Source organism: Xyrauchen texanus, chromosome 2 (genome assembly GCF_025860055.1).
Source record: "Xyrauchen texanus isolate HMW12.3.18 chromosome 2, RBS_HiC_50CHRs, whole genome shotgun sequence".
NCBI lineage: Eukaryota > Metazoa > Chordata > Actinopteri > Cypriniformes > Catostomidae > Xyrauchen > Xyrauchen texanus.
Genome location: NC_068277.1, coordinates 3043163 through 3064141, shown reverse-complemented (window position 1 = coordinate 3064141; position 20979 = coordinate 3043163). Strand labels below are relative to the sequence as shown.

General features: G+C 39.2%; 6 protein-coding genes across 6 annotated transcripts in view; 1 reads left to right on the top strand and 5 right to left on the bottom strand.

The window, feature by feature from the left end:
- The first annotated feature begins 1327 nt into the window (after positions 1–1327).
- LOC127618703 (E3 SUMO-protein ligase ZBED1-like) lies at positions 1328–2761 on the top strand. The gene is made up of 2 exons (XM_052091308.1): positions 1328–1558; positions 2113–2761. The coding sequence occupies exons 1-2, from the start codon at positions 1328–1330 to the stop codon at positions 2488–2490; spliced, it is 609 nt and encodes a 202-aa protein (XP_051947268.1). The 3' UTR covers positions 2491–2761.
- An 8703-nt stretch (positions 2762–11464) lies between these two features.
- LOC127617975 (histone H2B-like) lies at positions 11465–11873 on the bottom strand. Its single transcript, XM_052090176.1, has one exon. It carries the CDS (start codon positions 11862–11864, stop codon positions 11490–11492), a length of 375 nt encoding a protein of 124 aa, XP_051946136.1. The 5' UTR covers positions 11865–11873; the 3' UTR covers positions 11465–11489.
- Positions 11874–14454: 2581 nt separating this feature from the next.
- On the bottom strand, positions 14455–14900 carry LOC127617886 (histone H4). Its single transcript, XM_052090028.1, has one exon. It carries the CDS (start codon positions 14892–14894, stop codon positions 14583–14585), a length of 312 nt encoding a protein of 103 aa, XP_051945988.1. The 5' UTR covers positions 14895–14900; the 3' UTR covers positions 14455–14582.
- Positions 14901–15439: 539 nt separating this feature from the next.
- LOC127617430 (histone H3) overlaps positions 15440–20979 on the bottom strand; it is an 83180-nt gene continuing 77640 nt past the window's right edge. The window contains exon 2 of the mRNA XM_052089399.1: positions 15440–15766. The gene's annotated coding sequence lies outside the window, so the exon portion shown is untranslated. The remainder of the gene's footprint in view (positions 15767–20979) is intronic.
- Positions 15754–16353, bottom strand: LOC127617444 (histone H3). Its single transcript, XM_052089418.1, has one exon. It carries the CDS (start codon positions 16183–16185, stop codon positions 15775–15777), a length of 411 nt encoding a protein of 136 aa, XP_051945378.1. The 5' UTR covers positions 16186–16353; the 3' UTR covers positions 15754–15774.
- Positions 16958–17359, bottom strand: LOC127617511 (histone H2A-like). The gene has a single exon (XM_052089480.1). The coding sequence runs from the start codon at positions 17357–17359 to the stop codon at positions 16976–16978; it is 384 nt and encodes a 127-aa protein (XP_051945440.1). The 3' UTR covers positions 16958–16975.

The window sequence follows — 20979 nt, the reverse complement described above, 5'->3', positions numbered from 1 at the left end:
ACCCCTTTTCCACCAACAAGAACCAGGTGCTGGTTCAGAGCTAGAGCTAGTGCCGGTTCGGAGTTGGTTCGACTGATGAGCCTCCAAAGGTCCGGTTTTCTTTTCCACAGGCTAAAGAGCCAGCACAGAGCCAGGTCTTACGTCACTGTATACGTCTCATCTTTTCCAGCAACGTTAGCGCGGTGGCGCCAAACACAAACACACCAATAAACAATGGCGGACGTTGCTTTGCTATTGATGTTCATGGCTTTGCGGACCTACATCGGCATCCAAACACGGCGGATCCAACGTGTTCGCGTGGCTCGCCTTTATTTGTACAGACTGAGATTACAAGCGAGAGTAACGGTATGTACATAACATTTATTTTTAACAATAAGATGCCGACTTTAGCCTGAGATTTATATTTTAGCCTCAGCATGTTGCTAACCTCCTAGCATCGATTTTGCTGATAATCGATCACATTGCAGTTAAATTAAAATGTATTAAGCATTGGTTGAATAAGTTTTCCGACGCTGTTTTGTGAAAACTCATATGTATATGTGAGCTATAACGCAAAAACCACTCACAGTAATAAAACTAAAACTAGATAATCTGCAGAAAAATGTGTCCACTGTCAGTGTTGTTTTACTATAGGCTATATTATGTTTTTTTTTATTAGTATTACTGCAGCTGTAATGTGTAGCCTATTAAAAATGTCCAAATTTAGATTTATACATGGTTTTCACTGGACAAGAAGGCTATGAAAATAAGTTGTCTGAAAAGACAATGTATGACCCTAAAAAGACTGAAAAAACCTTATAAATAAAGTAGCCCTGTCTTTTAAGTGGTACTTATAGATGAATTAATAAACACTTCACTGCTACAGCTCAACTGTTTTTATAGTATTTATACTGCACTGTATACTTGATAGAAAATATACCTATACCCTATTGCCCATAAATGAAACTTATATATACAGTATATATATATATATATTTTTTATCTATATTTTTTATCTTTACAGGCAATCTTGCAGCTGAAGGCAAGGCGGAGGCCACCTGTAATGTGGGCATACCCACGATCTGGCCACTGGTGGGACACAATTGTTCCGGATTTCACCCCATTACAATCCATGCAGAATTTCCGTGTAGTGTTGTCAAAAATATCGATTTTTCGATAAATATCGATACTGAAATATCTAAACGGTATCAATATTAATTTACTAAAGTATCGATACACCAATAGGCTACTAGCCGAGCTGTCAATTTCACTTCTCTCCAAAGGCGCATTGACAAACAGCGCACGCGCACTCGTCTCATTCACTAGCAAAATTGAAGTGAAAGGAAAGATGGCGAGTGCATCTCCGACGCGACCGCCTTTGATCGATAAAGAACACAGCAGGAGTGCTATCTGGAAATATTTTGGATATGAAGCAAATGAACATGGAAAGCCGAAGGACACAAGCAAGCCAATATGCAAGAGATGCTACAGAGCAGTGCTAACAAAAGGCGCTAACACCACTAATATAGCAAAGCACCTGAAAGACCGACACCCGGATCTATATAAAGAATTTCGAGAGGTTAGTAACTCTTCTTATTTGAACATTTCTGAAACATTAACCAAGATGGCCCATTATTGTTGTTGATATGAGAGAGTGTGATTGTTTAAATTAAAGCACTATATAAATATAGGTGACTTGACTTCATGTCGATCCAATAAGTATTGTTTTCGCGTGTGATGCACGCACGTTTTCGTTTAAATCTGTTCATCAAATAACGTTAATGTATTAACCAGCATTTATGACCGATGAGCATTGCATTTGTTACAGTATATTTTAATCTTTGATAACAGTAGGTAATAAAAATACATCATGTTAGCTCTGGTCTAATGAAGAAAATATTAACAGATAGAACTTTGGATTTTAATTAGCACATGTATTAGTAAATGTTAGTTTAAATAAACCTTTTTACTAAGATTAATAAATGTTTTGGAAGTATCTTTCATGAATTATTCATGTTAACAATTAAATATCTATTACCATTAACCTACGTTCTTAGATAAGTTAGTTCAGTACATTTTAAAAGTGTGGTCTAAAAAGAAAAATGTTTATTGAATTTTGGCATTCTCTTTTAGCACCAGAAAGAAGATGAGACTCGGCCTGCAACAGAAACAACACACACACAACCTACACTACCATCTGTATTTGAACAGCAAAGAAAGTATGAAGCAAACTCAAATGAAGCCAAGAAGCTGAACAGGGCTGTAGCAGTGTACATATGCATGGATCAGGTTCCTGTGTATACTGTTGAGAAACCTGGCTTCAAACAACTTCTTCAACATTTGAACAACAGGTATGCCCTTCCTTCACGAAACTTTTTCATGCACACTGAAATCCCAGCCCTATATAACAAAATGAAAGAAATAGTCATGAACAATCTTGGAAAGAAAAACTTTTTTCATGCACCACTGATCTGTGGACAAGCAGGGCCACTTCCACGTTCATGGCAGTAACTCTGCAATTTGTCACTGAAACCTGGGATATGCAGAGCTGGTGTTTGGGCTGTATTGGGCTCCACACTGAGCACACAGCAGAATGCTTGAGGGAAGCATTGGAAGAGATGATACAAGAAGCATGGAAGCTGGACATGTCATACATGGCTGGTATCACCACTGATAATGCTTCAGCAAACAAGAAAGCATTTCAGCAAGACTTCACATGGGTCCCCTGCTTTGGGCATAACTTGCACCTTGCCATTAACAAGGGCCTAGATATAGACCGTGTGTCTGGATCACTGTCGAGGTTGAGAAAGACAGTGTCTGCCTTCAGCAGGTCACCAAAGATGTTGCGACAGCTGAAGAAAAAACAAAAATATTTGCAACTGCCTGAACACATAATGATCCATGATGAGCCCACACGCTGGGACTCAGCTTATGAAATGGTGGAGATTTCTAGAACAGCAGCAAGCTGTCTGTTCAGTTCTAGCTGATGATCGGAAGAAATGGCACCTCATGCCCAAAGATACAGATATTACAGTTCTTGAGACTGTTAAAGAGGTATTGAGCCCCGTCAGCTCTTTCACGGATGCCCTTAGTGGCGAAAAACACACCACTATCTCTGCAGTCCTGCCTCTGAGTTGGAAGATCTTCTCTACTTTGACAGTTGAGGAAGGTGACAGCAACCTAAAATGTCAACTTAAAGACAACATCAGAGAAGATCTCAGACATAGATATGAGAACACACATCTGCAGCTGATATTAAACAAAGCCACATTTCTTGACCCAAGGTTCAAGGACAGTTTTGTAACCTTAAGAGAGGAGGTTAAACAGAATCTTATGGTCAGTTTCAATTTGCTAGAAGCAGGGGGCCAAAGTCAGCAAACATCATCTCCAGATGACAAGCAGCAACCAGCAAAAAAAAACTAAAACAGATCTGAAGAGACTGTTAACAAACATACAGGGGGAAAAAAAGAATGAACATGGAGAGGGTTCATCATCCAGAGAAAGTGAGAGTGCAGAAACGGAACTCAAAAATGAGTTTTCAATATATGAAAAGATGCCTGAGATCAGTGCAGAAGAGGACCCACTCACATGGTGGAGGACACATCAGACAACTTTACCTCACCTTGCCCAGTTTGCTAAGAAGTATTTGTGCATCTCTGCTTCAAGTTCAGCTTCAGAGCGTGTATTTAGTACATCAGGGCTCATTTGCAGTGCAAGAAGTGCACGACTTACAGAGGAGCACATCGACATGCTGGTGTTTCTAGCTCAAAATCTGAAACTGTAGGATACAGTAATGGGTGTCAATCTCACTCACCTCTGTAGAGAACCTGCATAGAACTGCAGCAACAGATTCCATTCAATTATTTTGTTTACTAATTTGTTACTTGATGCATAAGATTGCACTAATCTTGTTTTTGTTTGAAGTTTAAGTATCTTTGTTGAGACTGTGATTGTATTTGATTTAACTTGGAAATACAAAAGATTGCACTTTTTTTACTTGCACTTTATTGTTTTTTGAATGTATGGCAATCTGAGATGCCTTTGAACAAGTGCACTACCTCAGGACATTTTTGTTATAACATACCTCATTTGTCATGTTCTAGAATTGTTATTTTTAGCTTTAAATAAATAAAAAATACCCCATTTATATTGTGTCAATTTTTTTTCTCTGTATCGAAAATGGTATCGAATATCGATATTTTTCAAGGTATCGTATCGAAGTTAGAAATTCTAGTATCGTGACAACACTATTTCCGTGTATCCCCAGAATCGTTTGAGTACATCTGCTGTCAGAATTGGCTCATGAAGCCCTTTTCCGACACTGGCAGACTGACCCCTGAACAGCACACCTACAATTACAGGCTGAGCAGTGCACGATCGGTTGTGGAGATGTCTTTTGGGAGATTAAAAGGATGATGGAGGTGCCTCCTAAAAAGAAATGACTGCAAGCTGGAGCTGAGCAAGAGGATTGCACTGACCTGCTGTGTGCTCCATAACATTTGTGAGGAACATGGTGATAATTTCAGTGAAGAGCACCCAGACAGGACTCTAAACATTGAGCCTCCTGTTCAGACATTACCTGAGCGTGCGAACACAGAAGGGGCTGACATCAGAGCTGCATTAATGATGCATTTTAACGGAGGGAACGAGTGATTCTTTGAATACACCAATGCCATATTTTTGTAACACTGCCGTTTGTGTTTGAGGACATCTGCACTTTCATAAATTGTATTATATTCTCATCCATTGAATAAACCCTATTATCTCTAAAACTATGCATTTTGTGAATAATTTCATTTGGATTTTATTCATATTTAATGTTGAAATGTTATAGAATTTTATATGCAGCTAATCGCTTCACCTGATTAACATGTTTAATATACACATTATTTATGAAAATACACCAAATCACATAAAAAAAAAAACCACAAACCATATACGATATTTGCCTAAGTGTTAAAGAAACTGAACCAGACATTTGTATTAATAAAGATGTTTATTTAAACAAAAACAACCAATACAAATCTTTATGAAAATGTAAAGTGCAGTTAAATAAAAAAAATTTACATAAAAAGCAGCAACCAAAAATACTGTGGTGGTATATTTGCAATCATTTTTGCACTTGTGCCTCCATTACGGCCACCATGCGCCCCATGAGTCCAAGCAGAGAATGTGTGTCCGCTCTCATGTCCTGACGCAAGGCATCGTCCATTTCTTTGCTGTGCTGCAAGAACCTCTCATCTGCCCTTTCCAAATATTGCACCAGTTCTGAGGTACTGTCTCTCTTCCTTTTTCCTGTGTACAACAATAATAGCAGATGACAGATCATCAATGTTTTGTCATAGCATTGCAAATAATTGTTTTCTGCAAGGAATTACGGGTATGCATCTGCTATATTAGTTATATAAAAAATATGTATAGCATCATACTACATCAATATCACTTCAGATTTTGCTCATGTTCATAAAAAAGCATCAACATTATATTGTATATAGCAAGTTAATAACTTTTCGGGGCTGGCAAGTTTCAATCCCTGAAGAAGCCTATGGACTAGTGGAGGAGTGATCCAGCTCTCAGATTTCATCAAAAATATCTTAATTCCTGTTCCGAAGATGAACGAAGGTCTTACAGGGTTGAACAACATGAGGGCGAGTAAATACTGACAGAATTTTCATTTTTGGGTTAACTAACCCTTTAAATGAAGAAAAAATATAAACATTTCAGTACCTGATAATATATAGTAATATACAGTCACATCTCAATGTTTGCATAGTGTATGATGTGACCATTTGCACACCAAGTCTTACCCCGTTCTGAAGATGCTTCTCCAGAGCTGCTACACGACGGCACGGGAGAACGTTTTCATCATCACGGTCGGTGATGGCAGACAGTTCTATAAAAAAAAAACAAGACAGTGCTTTAAAAAATATTGTCCATTACACTTTACACACTGTTCTGTGCTACTTTATACAATGAAATCACAGATAATACAATCCTAGCTAGCCACATTGCAAACACTGATGTAAGAAATTAGAACCTCACTAAACAGCTAAGAAACATGCTCGGAACAAGTAAAATAATCTAAAAAACAGAACTTACCAGGATCGGTGCAACTTTGCTGCAGCGAATCATCCACCATTGACTCGAGCATTATTGTTGCCGAGTTCAGCGCCCCGGTCACCTGGCATGCCGGCCTATCGCCGAGAACAGAGTCGAGAACGTCGAAATGTGGGTTTCGACGAGGGCGACCATTGCCGCTTCGACCGAGGTCCTTTTTTTGGTCCCTGTAGTCCTTCTTTAGTTTTTTTTGTTGCTTATCTGTTGGAGGTTCCGGTCGAACCCCGCTACAGCCATCTCTCGCTGAATTTGCTGCAAAACCTGTTTCGTCCGCAAAGCGCCGTCTAACTTACCCTGGACTTCTGCAGAGGGCCAGAGTGCAACAAAGCAGCTTGTTTCCTCCTCTGACCACAACTGTTTTTGTTTAATCGCGTCCATCGTGTTTATCTGCCAATTCAAAAATGGCGGTCACAAGTTTCTGTTCGTCTTGATGGTCACGGTAACCCCGCCCCCAGCCGCTGACGTAAGTGGTTCTTACTTCTAGACCATCAATGATTTGGTGCTACTTAAGAACCACGTTTACTGGTTCGGAGCTGGTGCTTTGGTGGTCGAAAAACAAAGAACCGATTTGAAACTAGGCTCTGGCTCCGAACCAGCACCAGCTCTGCCTTGGTGGAAAAGGGGTAATAGAGTTCTTCAGCAACAAATCCACCAATACAGATGTGCGGGCAGTCCTTTCACAGCGTCCAAACCTTGAGCTATCCTTCTGTGTTATTCAGCTTCTCATGGCTCACTTCACCGAGAGCCTGGATGGGTTGATCCTTCTTGCAGACGTAAGTTATTATTTATTTACTACGCTATGATTGTCCTGACAGGCAAAATGGATGATCTTTCATATAGGGATAGTTCGCCCAAAAATGAATATTTTGTCATCATTTATTCACACTCAAGTTGCTCCAAACCTGTCTGTTTCTGTCTTCTGTTGAACACAAAAGAAGATTAACAGCAGGGTGAGTAATTTTTTATTTTCATTTACTTCTTTTCAACACTTAAAGGGATAGTTTACACACACACACACACACACACACACACACACACACAAACAAAAAATGATATTGTTCCAAACCCTTAAGCTTTTAGCTTATATTTTTAATGAACTCCCTTCAAAATCTGATTTGGGTAACATCTTGTTTATTTCTGTTTGTTGTGACTTCTGAAGAGCTGAGATTTGAGTTATTTCATTACATGTCCTTTTTGCTTTTCCCCCCAAAACAATTTCACAAGTTTAATAAAAAAGATACATGTTTTGAAGCAATACTACAAGCTGATTTTCTTCAGTTACATTTTTAATTCACTATTTCACATTTATTCACTGGTAAAAAACATGGTATTTTATAGCAAGACCGCTACAGGGAAATGTATTAAATCACAAGGTTTAGAAAATAATCTATAAAAACACAGAAGGAAAAGTTTTCCTTTTTGCTAGCTGTCCATTGCTCAATAGATTACACTATGTAGTATATTTGTGTTGTAGTTTACACTAATTTCACTATGAAGAAGAGCAAATAAGCATCCACTAACTGCCAATGCTAACAGTAAGACACCGTTAATTTAACAGTAACTCGCTGGTAACCGTGCAGCCAGTTCTTGTTTTTTTAACTAGAACATGTTTAACAGTGCAGCAGGAGATGTTCGCCCTGCAGTCTGTGTGTCCTAATGCCCCACGGCCTTTAGGCTTCAGCAATATTGCTTATTTATGGACTTAATATACTCGCCATAATTGCGTTCAAATTCAATTGTTTTGCTTTAAAATGAAACACGTCAGTCACAGCAGTTTCATATTTTCTTCTTAACACATGACTGTAAATTGAACCGTAGCTTTGAGTAATGAACCAATTTTCAATGCGTTTATGGTCTCGTTGATTCTTAAGATTAATTTTCCCGACTCTGAACATCCGTGATGTCCCAAGGGTCAAAATCACCATAAAGTGCCTTTGAGACTTCACAATTTCCACAAAAAAAAATCGGAGATTTTCCATTTAACTTTATATGTTTTGTATTAAGGAGACTGTTAGGCTGTTAGAAATGCATATTGGTCAAGCTCCAGCACTTTTTATAAATTAACTGCAAGCTGACAATATACAAGCAAACCATAAAATATGTCCACCCTGTCATGGACAATTTCAAAGTAGAATAAATACATTTTCATTGCATAGCGATTATAAAACTTAGATCTGCAGAAAGATAATGTGTCCCTTTCCCAACAAAACATTTTAGTTAATGGTAAGTCTTTTGATAATAATGAAATTACTGCCTAAATGTGTTTTGCCCAATAAAATATGCGATAGTTGCACATTATTTTCTAAATAAAATCTAACAACAAAGACATTTAGTCAAACTTTAAAACAATACTAACTGGGCCTCATTTGTTTATTAAGAAATCACACACAAGGTTTTGTTAACTTGTTAGAATAATTTGTTTATTTTCATAAAAGTTGAACATGACAGGGTGGACAACAAGATGACAGGGTGGACAACAAGATGACAGGGTGGACAAATGCTTTAATGGGTGAACTAGAAGAGAACAGGAACATTAAAGAAACAACAGGAACAACAAGAAACCCTTAAGCAATATAAAGAAGGATTTCAAGAATTAATTTTCTGCATCACTCTAATTGATCTTCCACATACTTCCAAACAGCCAATCATGGTACCAATTGATGTCCTCCCTGGGACCTGGCCAAAAGAACTTGTTGGTGCCATTACGGTGCATACACTTAATTTTCACACTGTGCCCTTCCACATCCATGATGACACCTGGGTAGCCTTCATTGTCATAATTGACAACGCACCACTCTCCGATGTGCTTTGACTCGATCATTTCTGGTCTCATTTGGATATCTTGTGTCTTTCCACATGCTTTGGCCTTATCAGATGAAAGTGGAACATCAGTGAGAGTGACCTCCTGAAGATTAAAGCAGGTGCAGTCCAAAACACCATCCTCCCTTTTACACAAGCATGAAATGTCTCTGTACATCACCTGTCCAGAGATGGGTGGTGTCTCTGACTGTAGCAAAGCACTGGCTCTGGCTTGCCTTTTTGCCTCCTTCCATTTATTTATTTTTGCCCTTTTCTCTCTCTCACTTAGCTCATTAATACCCTTCTTCTTTCCAGTCTCTCTGTCTTTTTTTCCATTTCCCCCTCTCTTTCTCGAGGTACTTTCTTCTCTCTGGGTCAGCATCACGACATTCCCTATATCTCCTTGCTATCTCAGCTCCGCTTGGAAAAAATTATAATATTTTAAAACAATTCAAAACGTTCTCTTACAAACTCTCCTTTAATTGGTCCAGCTAAACTAGGCTTGCCTAGTCTTATTTATTTACATTGTTAGGGCTGTATTTTTTCAAACAGTCAATGAAATTCATGTCAATCTTTTATTACATTGGAAAAAAGGCTTGTAAACTATCATCAAATTATCATCATCATCAAAACACCTGCTGATAGTGATATTGCCAAAAATGTTTACGTCCACTCATGTATAGAATCTACTGTTATAACTGTGTCATAACTGTTCTGATATGTGAAAAAAAATAATAAATGTGGCAAAAACTGTAAATGTCCACCCTGTCATTGGAAGGCTTGGTGACAGGGTGGACATTTTTGGCTAAAGTTAGCATTTAATGAGCACATGGTGTGTAGCAGTTAGCAAAGTGATTCACTGACTGTGCACTGTTTAAAATATATATTTTGAATTTCTGAAAAGTTTTTATATTAATTAATATTTCACAATGACAGGGTGGACATATTAAAGAGCAACATGCAGGCTGGACACCCCTATATAGCATAGTGTATGTTTATGATAAAACAACTAGATTTTCTGAACTGGAGTAATATATATTTAGCCATTAACGATATTTTGAGATAAATTGTGATAAAATAACTTCCGCGTCTATAAAGCACTAACCGGAAGTGACGATGGGCTGAGGAGTCTGGTCAAGTTCAAGCTCAGGTTACAATGGATGCGAATGAAGAAACCGAAGTTCTCCGGTGTGGACGAACATGCCTATGATGGCCCACAGGCCTATAATTATGAGCAAATTAAGAGTTAAAATAATTAAAAGTAAGACTTACTCTGCTAAGTGCTCGTTTTCGTTGCACAGAATGTCTGCTAACGTTAGCACTTTGTCCTCCAGTCCAGCCCGCGCCAAAATCCGGTGTACACTTTGACGGTGGACTTGATTCCATCGAGTGCACCGAGGGAACAGCATCAGTAATCAGCCTCACGTGGTCCTTACTCCGAAATCCCATCCGAGACTCCCAACAAATCTCCAGGTCGATAATTCTCCGGAGTGAAATGTGCGCCACAAACGACCGAGTGTGTGGTAACAGACGCGGCAGTGAAGTCTGCTCTCTTCACCTGCACAAAACGCACCCGAAAAGCCTTGTTTTTCCTAGAAGGAAAATGATGGACACGATGTCCTGACAGGCTGGAATTCGTGCAACCAGCACAAACACAATAATTTACCATTATGGCTTCTCTAAAACCTTTCTGTCTCTCACTACTGCTCTAACTACATCAACACCCAACAATGAGAGAGCTGACCATGAGCTCTTTTATTTGCCTCGCCCTACGTCATATGACGCGTTGATAGCGGGAAAGGCGTATTCCAGAGCCTAGCACATCTTCATCAAAATCTCTACATCAAATGAGATTTCATTAGTAATTTCTACATATGTGTTTTTAAAAGACCTCTGCAGACAATATAAAGTATTAATTCAGTTATAAATTCAACCTGCATGTTGCTCTTTAAGCTTGACAAGACGCAACTACAAACACAATATGATGAAAATTAGGAAATATAAGTGTAGATACTTACTGTGTGCGCAGCAGATGTTTTAACCTCCACTGAAGAAAGACCAAATGGGGGAGGGGATGTCACTGTGTACATCAGTCGGTTTCTTAAAGGGGCGTTTACCCAATAGTGACAGGGTGGACAGCAATTTCAGGGACACATGCAAAATGCTTAATATAATTATGAAAATAAAATATAATCAAAATGACTAGTTTTATTAAATAATTTGATGAGGACAATAAGAACATTCAAAAAGTATTTTAATTTTATGTCATTTAACCACTTTTTACACTCACTGAATTTAGCGGAGTAGCGTGTGGGACATGCCAAAATCACATACATCCAATCAAAGAAAATGGTATAAAATCAGAAAAACAAATTTCAAGAGACTTATCACTGTACTTGTTCTGCCATTTATAATAAAACCTCAGAATTTCATTATTTTGCATTATGATCATGATGACGGAGCGATTCTGATGAGGACTTCAAAGGCACTTTATAGTGATATTGAATAACAACATGAACAAATCAACTCCTTAAATGAGAACATGTGTGGCTCTTAAAAGAGCCTTTGTGTTGGTTGAGAAACCGGATGTTCTTCTACTTGGAGCTGGTGTATTTGGTGACGGCCTTTGTGCCCTCAGACACGGCGTGTTTGGCCAGTTCACCGGGCAGCAGCAGACGCACGGCGGTCTGGATCTCTCTCGATGTGATGGTGGAGCGCTTGTTGTAGTGAGCGAGACGAGACGCTTCACCGCCGATGCGCTCGAAGATGTCGTTGACGAAAGAGTTCATGATTCCCATCGCCTTGGAAGAGATCCCGGTGTCAGGATGAACCTGTTTCAGGACTTTATACACGTAGATAGCGTAACTCTCCTTCCTGGACTTTCTGCGCTTCTTTCCTCCCTTACCGGCGGTCTTTGTGACGGCCTTCTTGGATCCCTTCTTCGGGGCGGATTTGGCTGGTTCAGGCATGATGACCTGAAGAACAAACTCAGAATAATGATTCTTATGGCGCTTTTCCACTACACAGTACCAGTTCGCCTCGGCTCAACTCGACTCGACTTTGTTTGGTTTTCCACTGTGTAAAAGTTGTACCTGTACCTGCTTTCGGGTACTTTTTTTCGTACCACCTCCGGCGAGGTTCTGAGTGGGCTGAGGCGATACTAAAATGTGACGTACAAACAATGCCGACTGCTGATTGGTCAGAGAGAATCGTCACTATTCACTGCGTCATCATTGCGCGCGCCAGACGGAGTATCCAGAATAACTCCGCCATTTTTAAATAGTTTGCACAGATATAGCCTACAAAACTATTATTATGGCACAGCGGGAGCGCCATTTACAGATGGCACTCGATGATGCAGCACATGCCCGAGAGCTCAGGCGGCTTTAAGGAGAGAGGAGATTGCTGCAATGTCGTCCTTCAACCAGGCCTTTCTGGGAACCCTGAGCCAGCTTGTCTAGGCACTGAACCGGTGGGATGCTGTTCCAACGCCCCTGGACTGAAACCCCTTTGTTTATTTTAATTAAATGTTTGCACTACATGTAACATATGTATATAGTTGGATGTGTGAATTTATATTAATATTATATTTTTTTCTATTTGTATGCGTGTTTAAATAAAACCTTTTTGAAACTTATTACAAACAGTGTCTTTTTTGATGGTTTGCTTTTTTACAAGGGTTTGAACAAGTATTTTCAGATTGTATACTGTGATAACCTTTAATGAAAAACAGCAGAGACAACATATTTAATGATAATGTATTTATTTAGCAATTAAAATAACGCATCAGACCCTCTCGTACATCTCTGCCCTCCTCCTCAATACCCTGTGCCACTGCCACCACAGGCTCTGCTGCTGCAGGTGCATCCCAGTCATTGTCATAGTCCTCTCCGTGACTCTCACAAAGGTTATGCAAAGCACAGCAAGTAAGAATCATAGATTTCACAATTGTAACATCACAGTCATTTCTTTTCATGAGGCAACGCCACCTTCCCTTCAGTCTACCAAAAGCGTTTTCAACCACTATCCGTGCTCGACATATTTTCTTGTTGTAGATCTGCTGTTCTACTGTCAGCCGTCCAGTGTCAGTGAATCGGTAGCTCGGTTGAAAGCCCAAACAGACGGTCTGTCAGCGGCGACTTTGCAAAGCTAAACAGATCTGAAACACATAAACCATGCACATTTTAGTACGTAATACTGGTAGCTATAAAGTTGATTAAATACTTTGCATATAGTATAGTATTTACACATATGCAAACGTTAGCTATGTTAGCATAATTTACCCTCTTGCGTCGGCTGTGAACAACCAGATTCGTCTCGTAGTCTGAACTCTGTAGTAATTCCCAAACTCTCCTGTTTTTTTCAGCAGTGTTTCGTTTTGCTGCCCTCAGCCTCTCGTGAAACAACGTTTGTCTTCTTGCTGTGAGAAACAGCCACATCCCGAGGATCAAAAACAGCATACACTCGATTTCCTCCATTGTCCTGTGTGTGTGGGTAGCGGATGTGTGTCGCGTATAAGATTACGTCACGGCAGTTTCCTGCGGTGTCGCTATGACGACCGGGTATTATTTGTGGCGGTACTGTCTGCAATGGAAAACGGAGCGAAAAGCGAGCCGAGTCGAGGCGAGCCGAGTCGAGGCGAGAAAAAGCCGAGGCGAGAAAAAGCCGAGGCGAGAAAAAGCCGAGGCGAGAAAAAGCCGAGGCGAGAAAAAGCCGAGGCGAGAGCAAGCCGAGGCGAGCTGGTTCTGGTAATGGAAAAGCGCCATTATTCCGCTCACAGAAGTATTTATTCCCTCCTCTATGCTAATTCTGTGAGGAGATGACACGCGCCACTGATGGCGTATTTTCATTGGTCAAACACATTCAATGATTTCATTGGACAGTTGTAAGTTTGACGGGCCGGAAAGAGCCAATCAAAGACTTCCAAATGAAAGTCCCTCCTCTCGCCTCATGTTTGAAAGTTTCCACCCCCCACACGATTACATTTCCTTTGTTTAGTTCTCCCGCTCATTTTATTATTGTGTAGTATTATGAGAAAATAAACAGTTCTTAATAATGTGTAATATAATGAAAAAGCTTCTAAAAAAAATGTAATTGGTGAATAAAGTGTTAATTTACTTTCTGAAAGTACTTAACAATTCAATATATATATATAATTTAACCATACATTTTTTTTTAATTATTTGCAAAATCTCATTTTCTTTTTATATATTTCTGTTTAGTCTAATTGTTTTTCCTCATATATGTCACACAAATGTTTTTGTGCTAAAAGTAAATCTGGACTGTATTATTACTCGCACATAGAAACTTCATCTGTAATTCTGTACGTGTTTGAAAATCATATGAAATATGTGTTGAACAAAACATTTAAGAATCCATTTTATTCTTGGAAAGACGATGCTGTTATTCATTATAAACTTCTGTTTCAGAAAGTTCTTACAGAGCTCCAAAGAACTTAATACATAATGTAAATTAATCTCATTAACCTATGATCGCTTTGACTATGTGAGATTGTTCAGGGAGAAAACATGAATTATTTTTACATGAAATATATTCTTTATTATAGCTCATAAATTTCACGATGTAATTATAACTAAACATCAGTAGTCATCAACTCTTTGTGTGAGATTGTGGGTGGCTCTTAAAAGAGCCGTTGGGTTGGTCTGATTTCTCCTGAATAAAGTCGTTTATCCTCCGAATCCGTACAGAGTTCGTCCCTGTCGTTTCAGCGCGTACACAACGTCCATGGCAGTGACGGTCTTTCTCTTGGCGTGTTCAGTGTAGGTGACGGCATCACGGATAACGTTCTCCAGAAACACCTTCAACACACCGCGAGTCTCCTCGTAGATCAGACCGGAGATACGCTTGACACCGCCACGGCGAGCGAGACGACGGATTGCGGGTTTGGTGATTCCCTGGATGTTATCACGCAACACTTTGCGGTGACGCTTGGCGCCTCCTTTCCCGAGTCCTTTACCGCCTTTACCTCTTCCAGACATGATGTCGAGTATACACAGAATGTGGAGAATAGAGTTGCTGGAGAGGACTTTAAAGTAGTCTACTGGACCTAGTAGAAACACAGCAATGAAGGAGGAGCCTAAAGCACGTCACTTCTCACAGATTCACTCGAATTTATTTTTAATGAGAATTCGTTTCAGGTCCAAATAAGCATTTGTAAAATGGGGGTGAATACTTGTTAACAATGAACACTGAAAAGGAACACGTAAACAACTAAACAGTTTGTGAATGGACTTCATGGGAATATTGATTGTGTGGTCAACTTCAAAACTACCAATCACTCAATTTATTAACCACATTCTCTATTGATAAAAAATAAAATAAGATAATGGTTTGATATTTCTAAATATCTTAGTTTAATTATTGTATTTTACACAATCTTGGGAACTTCCACTATATTAATGAAAGGAAAATCAGCTTCATGTGCAACTGTGAGACAAAACCCCAAAATATTTTACATAAAGACACTCAATGTAAGATGGACGGTAGAACCATTTTATTGTGGACATCAAACAATTGTATTTGCATTTATTTAAATATTATAATAATTATGTGGCGTGTTGTATGTACTATATCGCAGAAGTTTCCTAGTGAAATAAACTGGTGCTAAAACGATCACTTGTATTCACTAATTACAAGTAAAATAGCTTCAGAAATTGTTTTTCCAACTCATTTTAATTTGTTTTATGACACTATCGATTAGTTTAAGTTAACCTCATCTATTTGGGAACATTTTAGAATGACATTTACCATTACCTTATAAACCATTACTAATGAAAACTGGGAATGATCTCTTTCAGTGGGATTTAAGTGGCTCTTAAAAGAGCCTTTGGGTTTGATGTGGATGACGTCACTGTGGATTTAAGCTCGTTCTCCACGAATGCGGCGGGCCAGCTGAATGTCTTTAGGCATGATGGTGACCCTCTTGGCATGGATGGCACACAAGTTGGTGTCCTCAAACAGACCGACCAAATAAGCCTCGCTGGACTCCTGCAGGGCCATGACAGCGGAACTCTGGAAGCGCAGATCCGTCTTGAAATCCTGAGCGATTTCTCTCACCAGACGCTGGAAAGGCAGTTTGCGAATCAGCAGCTCAGTGGACTTCTGATAACGGCGGATCTCTCGCAGAGCCACGGTACCGGGCCTGTAACGATGAGGCTTCTTGACTCCGCCGGTGGCTGGTGCGCTCTTACGGGCGGCTTTAGTAGCGAGCTGCTTCCTCGGGGCTTTTCCACCGGTGGATTTACGAGCGGTCTGTTTAGTTCTTGCCATGACTTCAACGATTCTTCTCCGTTCTTCACACAAAATGTGACTGAATGTTCCGCTGCTGCTGCTCTTTAAAGCCTTGTGTGACCATGAGTTCAGTGGGGGGAGGGTTCCGAGGCTTGTGATTGGCTGATAGTGACGTCTATGTGTGACAGTTGACCAATGACTGTGCGGCTCGTGTGTTCAAACAAGCGGCGACAGTTTCTTCAAGATCTTTTGTTCAGTTCATCTCATCTGTATTTTAGATTATACTGTATGTTGCATGTTAAACTGATATTAAATATAAACGTGATATTTCATGTGTGCACATGTATAATTATTCCACACCTAATTATTCATTCATGCTATCTGTATTTTGATGTCGATGTTTTTAATTAGACTTGATTCTTTGTATAACGTTACCGAACACATTTTAACCTACAAGGTTTCTCTTATAATAATCTGAGATTAAATATAGATATATTATATTATGTGTGCATACGTTTAATCAAGTTATTCATGTTTAATCTATTTTGAAGTAGATACTGTTTATTTGTTTTCCCCAGAATGATACTTGATTCTTTGTGTAGCTTTATAAATAACATTAACCTTTTAGAGTCAACACTGCGTTTATATATTTGAGGTACGAATGATAAAATGTAACTTTAACCTCACACTTTGTATTTCACAAGGTTTCATTATGTGTATTATCTATCTCACAATATTCATGCATATAAGATATCATCACTCTCTTATAGTTAAATTGGGTGGCTCTTAAAAGAGCCTTTGTGTTTCAGGGAATCAGACTTTAGTCCGTTTACTTCTTGGCGGGTTTCTCGGTCTTCTTGGGCAGCAGCACAGCCTGGATGTTGGGCAGCACACCACCCTGAGCGATGGTCACTCCACCCAAGAGTTTGTTCAACTCCTCGTCGTTCCGCACTGCCAGCTGCAGGTGACGGGGAATGATACGAGTCTTCTTGTTGTCCCGAGCGGCGTTTCCAGCCAACTCCAGGATTTCAGCGGTGAGATACTCGAGCACAGCGGCCAGATAAACAGGAGCACCGGCACCAACGCGCTGTGCGTAGTTTCCTTTGCGGAGCAGCCTGTGAACACGACCGACGGGGAACTGCAGTCCTGCCCTGGAGGAACGAGTTTTAGCCTTTGCTCGCGCTTTACCGCCGGTTTTACCTCTGCCGCTCATTTTCGATTAATACTTATCAAAATTCTAATGAGAAAATAATATGGCGCTGTGTGCCCGTTTACAGTATATATATAAGAGTCTGTCACACTCCTATTGGCTAGAGTCTGTAAAACATTCTAACCAATCACTGCTCTTCACTCCAAACTCCAAACCACGCCCCCTCTCTCTGATGATGAATGTGTTCAAGAGTGAGATTCAACTAAAGTATTTTTAACACTTGACAAAAAGGTTAAATTAGTTAACATGAACTAACAATGAACAAGTGTATTTTTATCAGCTAACATTAACAAATAACAAAGATTTTTTCAAATAATTTAAAAATATACACTGGGTGCCAAATGTTTGGAATAATGTAGATTTTGCTCTTATGGAAAGAAACATACTTATATTCACAAAAGCTTTTGGGGTTAAGATCCATAAATTGATGGAGAAATTGATTGTAAATAGGCTGTATTATGTGTTGGAGAGTAATGAATTGTCAGCATCTTATCCAAATGGTTTTAAAAAAGGTAGATCAACATTGGATACATTAATAAAATTGGAAACAGATGTTAAAGGTGGGGTATGTGATTTGCAAAACGGCCGGCAGATTTTGAAAATACACAACTCTAAGGTCCTACCTTCTCTCCTCCAACGCTGGCCCTGACTCCACCCATTCGAAAAACATGGACGCGCAATCATGCACGAGCGAAAACTCAGATGCGCAGTGTTCTAGCAGTGTTCTAGACTCACTAATCAAACAGTGCATTCACCTGTCAGACAATTTTTCAGAGCAAATTGTTGACACAGCAGGAGGAGGGGTTCGCATACCACTCTTGAAAGGTGTAGAGCTGATTTTCTCATAACTGTAAAAAAAAGAACATCGCCAGCCCTGGCGTCTGTACAGCGGTCTTCTATTCAAAACAGGATTCATAGAAATGTGGAACAACCCCACTAGCACTATAAAAGCTCTATTCTCCATACATAAACACAATCGCTTCCTGTTACTGGGTCACGAGCTTTGAGTATGCGCACGAACGGGACACGCGCGCCAGGGTGGTGGGGGGAGGGGGGCATGGTACGACCATTTGATTGACACATTTTCTGTCCAATGATTCTAGATGGTCTTGAAAATGATCGGCTGGAGTTTTTCGAGTCCTGCCCGTTCCACAGATGATTAAATTGCTTAATTTTCATTTCAGTGCTTCTAATTTACAGCCAGTAAGTGGGTTAGGAATAGGATTTCAAGTTATTTTGAAAAAATGGTCAAAAAAGAAAATCACATACCCCACCTTTAAGAAAGCAATAGCAATGAAAGAGGGGTTAGTGGCTGTTTATTTTGATACTGAGAAGGCATACGACATGATGTGGAAAGAAGGTTAATTATTAAAATTGAAGAAAATTGAAAAGTGACACTCTGAAGGTTTTTCCTCAGCAGCCAGAATTACTGTAAGTGCTACTGATTTTGAGTAATAGAAGTTTGTTTTTACACCTGAATTTTTTATTTTTTTGCATACAGATGCCTGCAGATGCCTTTAACTTGTAGCTATTAGCTTGAAAACATAATGGGATCACGGCATGAAGCCTTACCTTGTCCAAGTTCAAATTTCATAACAATACCACAAATATTTTACACTTGTTTTTCTAAGGGTTATATAACTTATATTCTTATATTCAACGTGTATATATCGTTTTTCTTTTCGAGTATGTAAATATGTATTCGTATATGTATATTTACTGTAAATACTGTATACTTTTGCACAAACATCTTTTGGTAAAACACACACATACACACATATCATGCCAATAGAGCTAGATCTGAAAGAAACAACAAACTAAAACCTCACACATGCACAAACAAATATAAACAACTCCCGCAAACAGTAACACTCACTGGGTAACACGACAAAAGGTAATTACAAAATGCGTATACATTATTCACACTAAAGCTTATTTATGTGGAATATACAGTAATATATGTTATAAAATACAAGAAAACACTTACTTGTCCAGAGTAATGTCTCCTCCCTCCATAAACACCTCTGACTTGGAAACAACATTTGACGAATCATCCGTATTTTGTTCAGAAATTTCATCTCCAGACTTGCTTTAACACCGAATGCATTCTTCTATCACATCCTGGAGCGAAAATCTTGTTTTCCTGGTCCGTTTCGCCACATTTCAATCTCCAAAAGTGTAAACAGTTCCAAAATTACACTATTCAGCTTTTACACACAAATCACCTCGTGCTAGCAAGTAAACATTATGCACACTTTTTAGAAACATTCTTGAAACTTCCCACTAAAGCCGCATATCATTGTTTTCAGAATTTCATTGGCTATACGATGTGCCAGTCATCCTCACACTCAGCTGTAATTGGCTTGATCTTTACACAAAGGAATGGGCGGAGGCACTTACATGCGACACAGACTGTGGTTGGCTATTGAAGGCTTTGGACAGGACATGGAAGTGAGGTGTCAATCGAAAGGTCAGAGTGCAGCATCCATTTTGATACCGGATATAGGAAATGTTTACATCTGAACTGAAGTTATTACCGGTAATATGTGAAAGATTTGGCACAGCTGCCGGGTACTTTGAAATGATGCAACATGAGTCTGTGGGTATTTATTGATGTAATAATGTGATTTGGACACATTTTTTTAATTGATTTGATCATTTGGACATTTGACAGTGTAACAATGCCGTTTTTGTCAGGAGTTATTGATCAGTGGACTACTATGAGGCTTCATGGGTGAGTTGCCTAAATTTTGTTATTGTTTGTTTATATGTTGGTGGTCTGAGAAAGATGTAGATTGTACCTGCTGTTGTGATTGTATCTTAAAATGGTTTAAATCAATAGAAAATCAAGAAATGGAGCTTTCCAAAGATATGTGGCACGTGTACCAATGTACACACAGCAGTTGTGTACATCGCATGGTTTTATTTTTAACATTTACAGGCCCGCCCGCGGGATGTTATAATCCGATTAAGATAATCATGGCTGACTGTGAATACCAAAATACAGAAAACTATTGATTTTAAATAATGCTTATCCAAGATGCTAGGTGTCAGTGTAAGTCCAAGATTATTGCTGAACTGACTCGAGATCAGTTACAGCCTGCATTTAACACTGATTCCACAATGCAATGCAATTTTAGTTCTATCGTGGAATATTGCGATGAGTTTCTCTAAGTTGAAGAAAACTTTCAGAGTCTTGAGTTCCAGATGCCAAAGTTGTAGTTTATTGATCACCAAAAAACATGAGACCAGTCAGCTGATTGTTCTGCCTCTATCCTCCTGAGTTCTCAGTTATATACCTTTTTGTTATCTTTTTGCCCATTATCTCTGACCAATAGAATAATTACCCTTGTCTCTTTCCTTCGCCACCAATATGTTTTATTTCCCTCACTAATTAAATATTGGTGGAAAATCCCCCATCTAATTATTTTTAAAAACATACATCAACTGGTAACTCCACTTATTTTTGACATATGTCATAGTTCATGGTAAGAGTGCATCAATTTTAGAAACACCTGTGTATGAGACAAACAGCCATGTCCCCATCACATACCTTTTACCTTTGCCCTACATTTCAGTGTACCCTCATAATGAGGCGGCCTTGTTTGTTCATACACAGTATC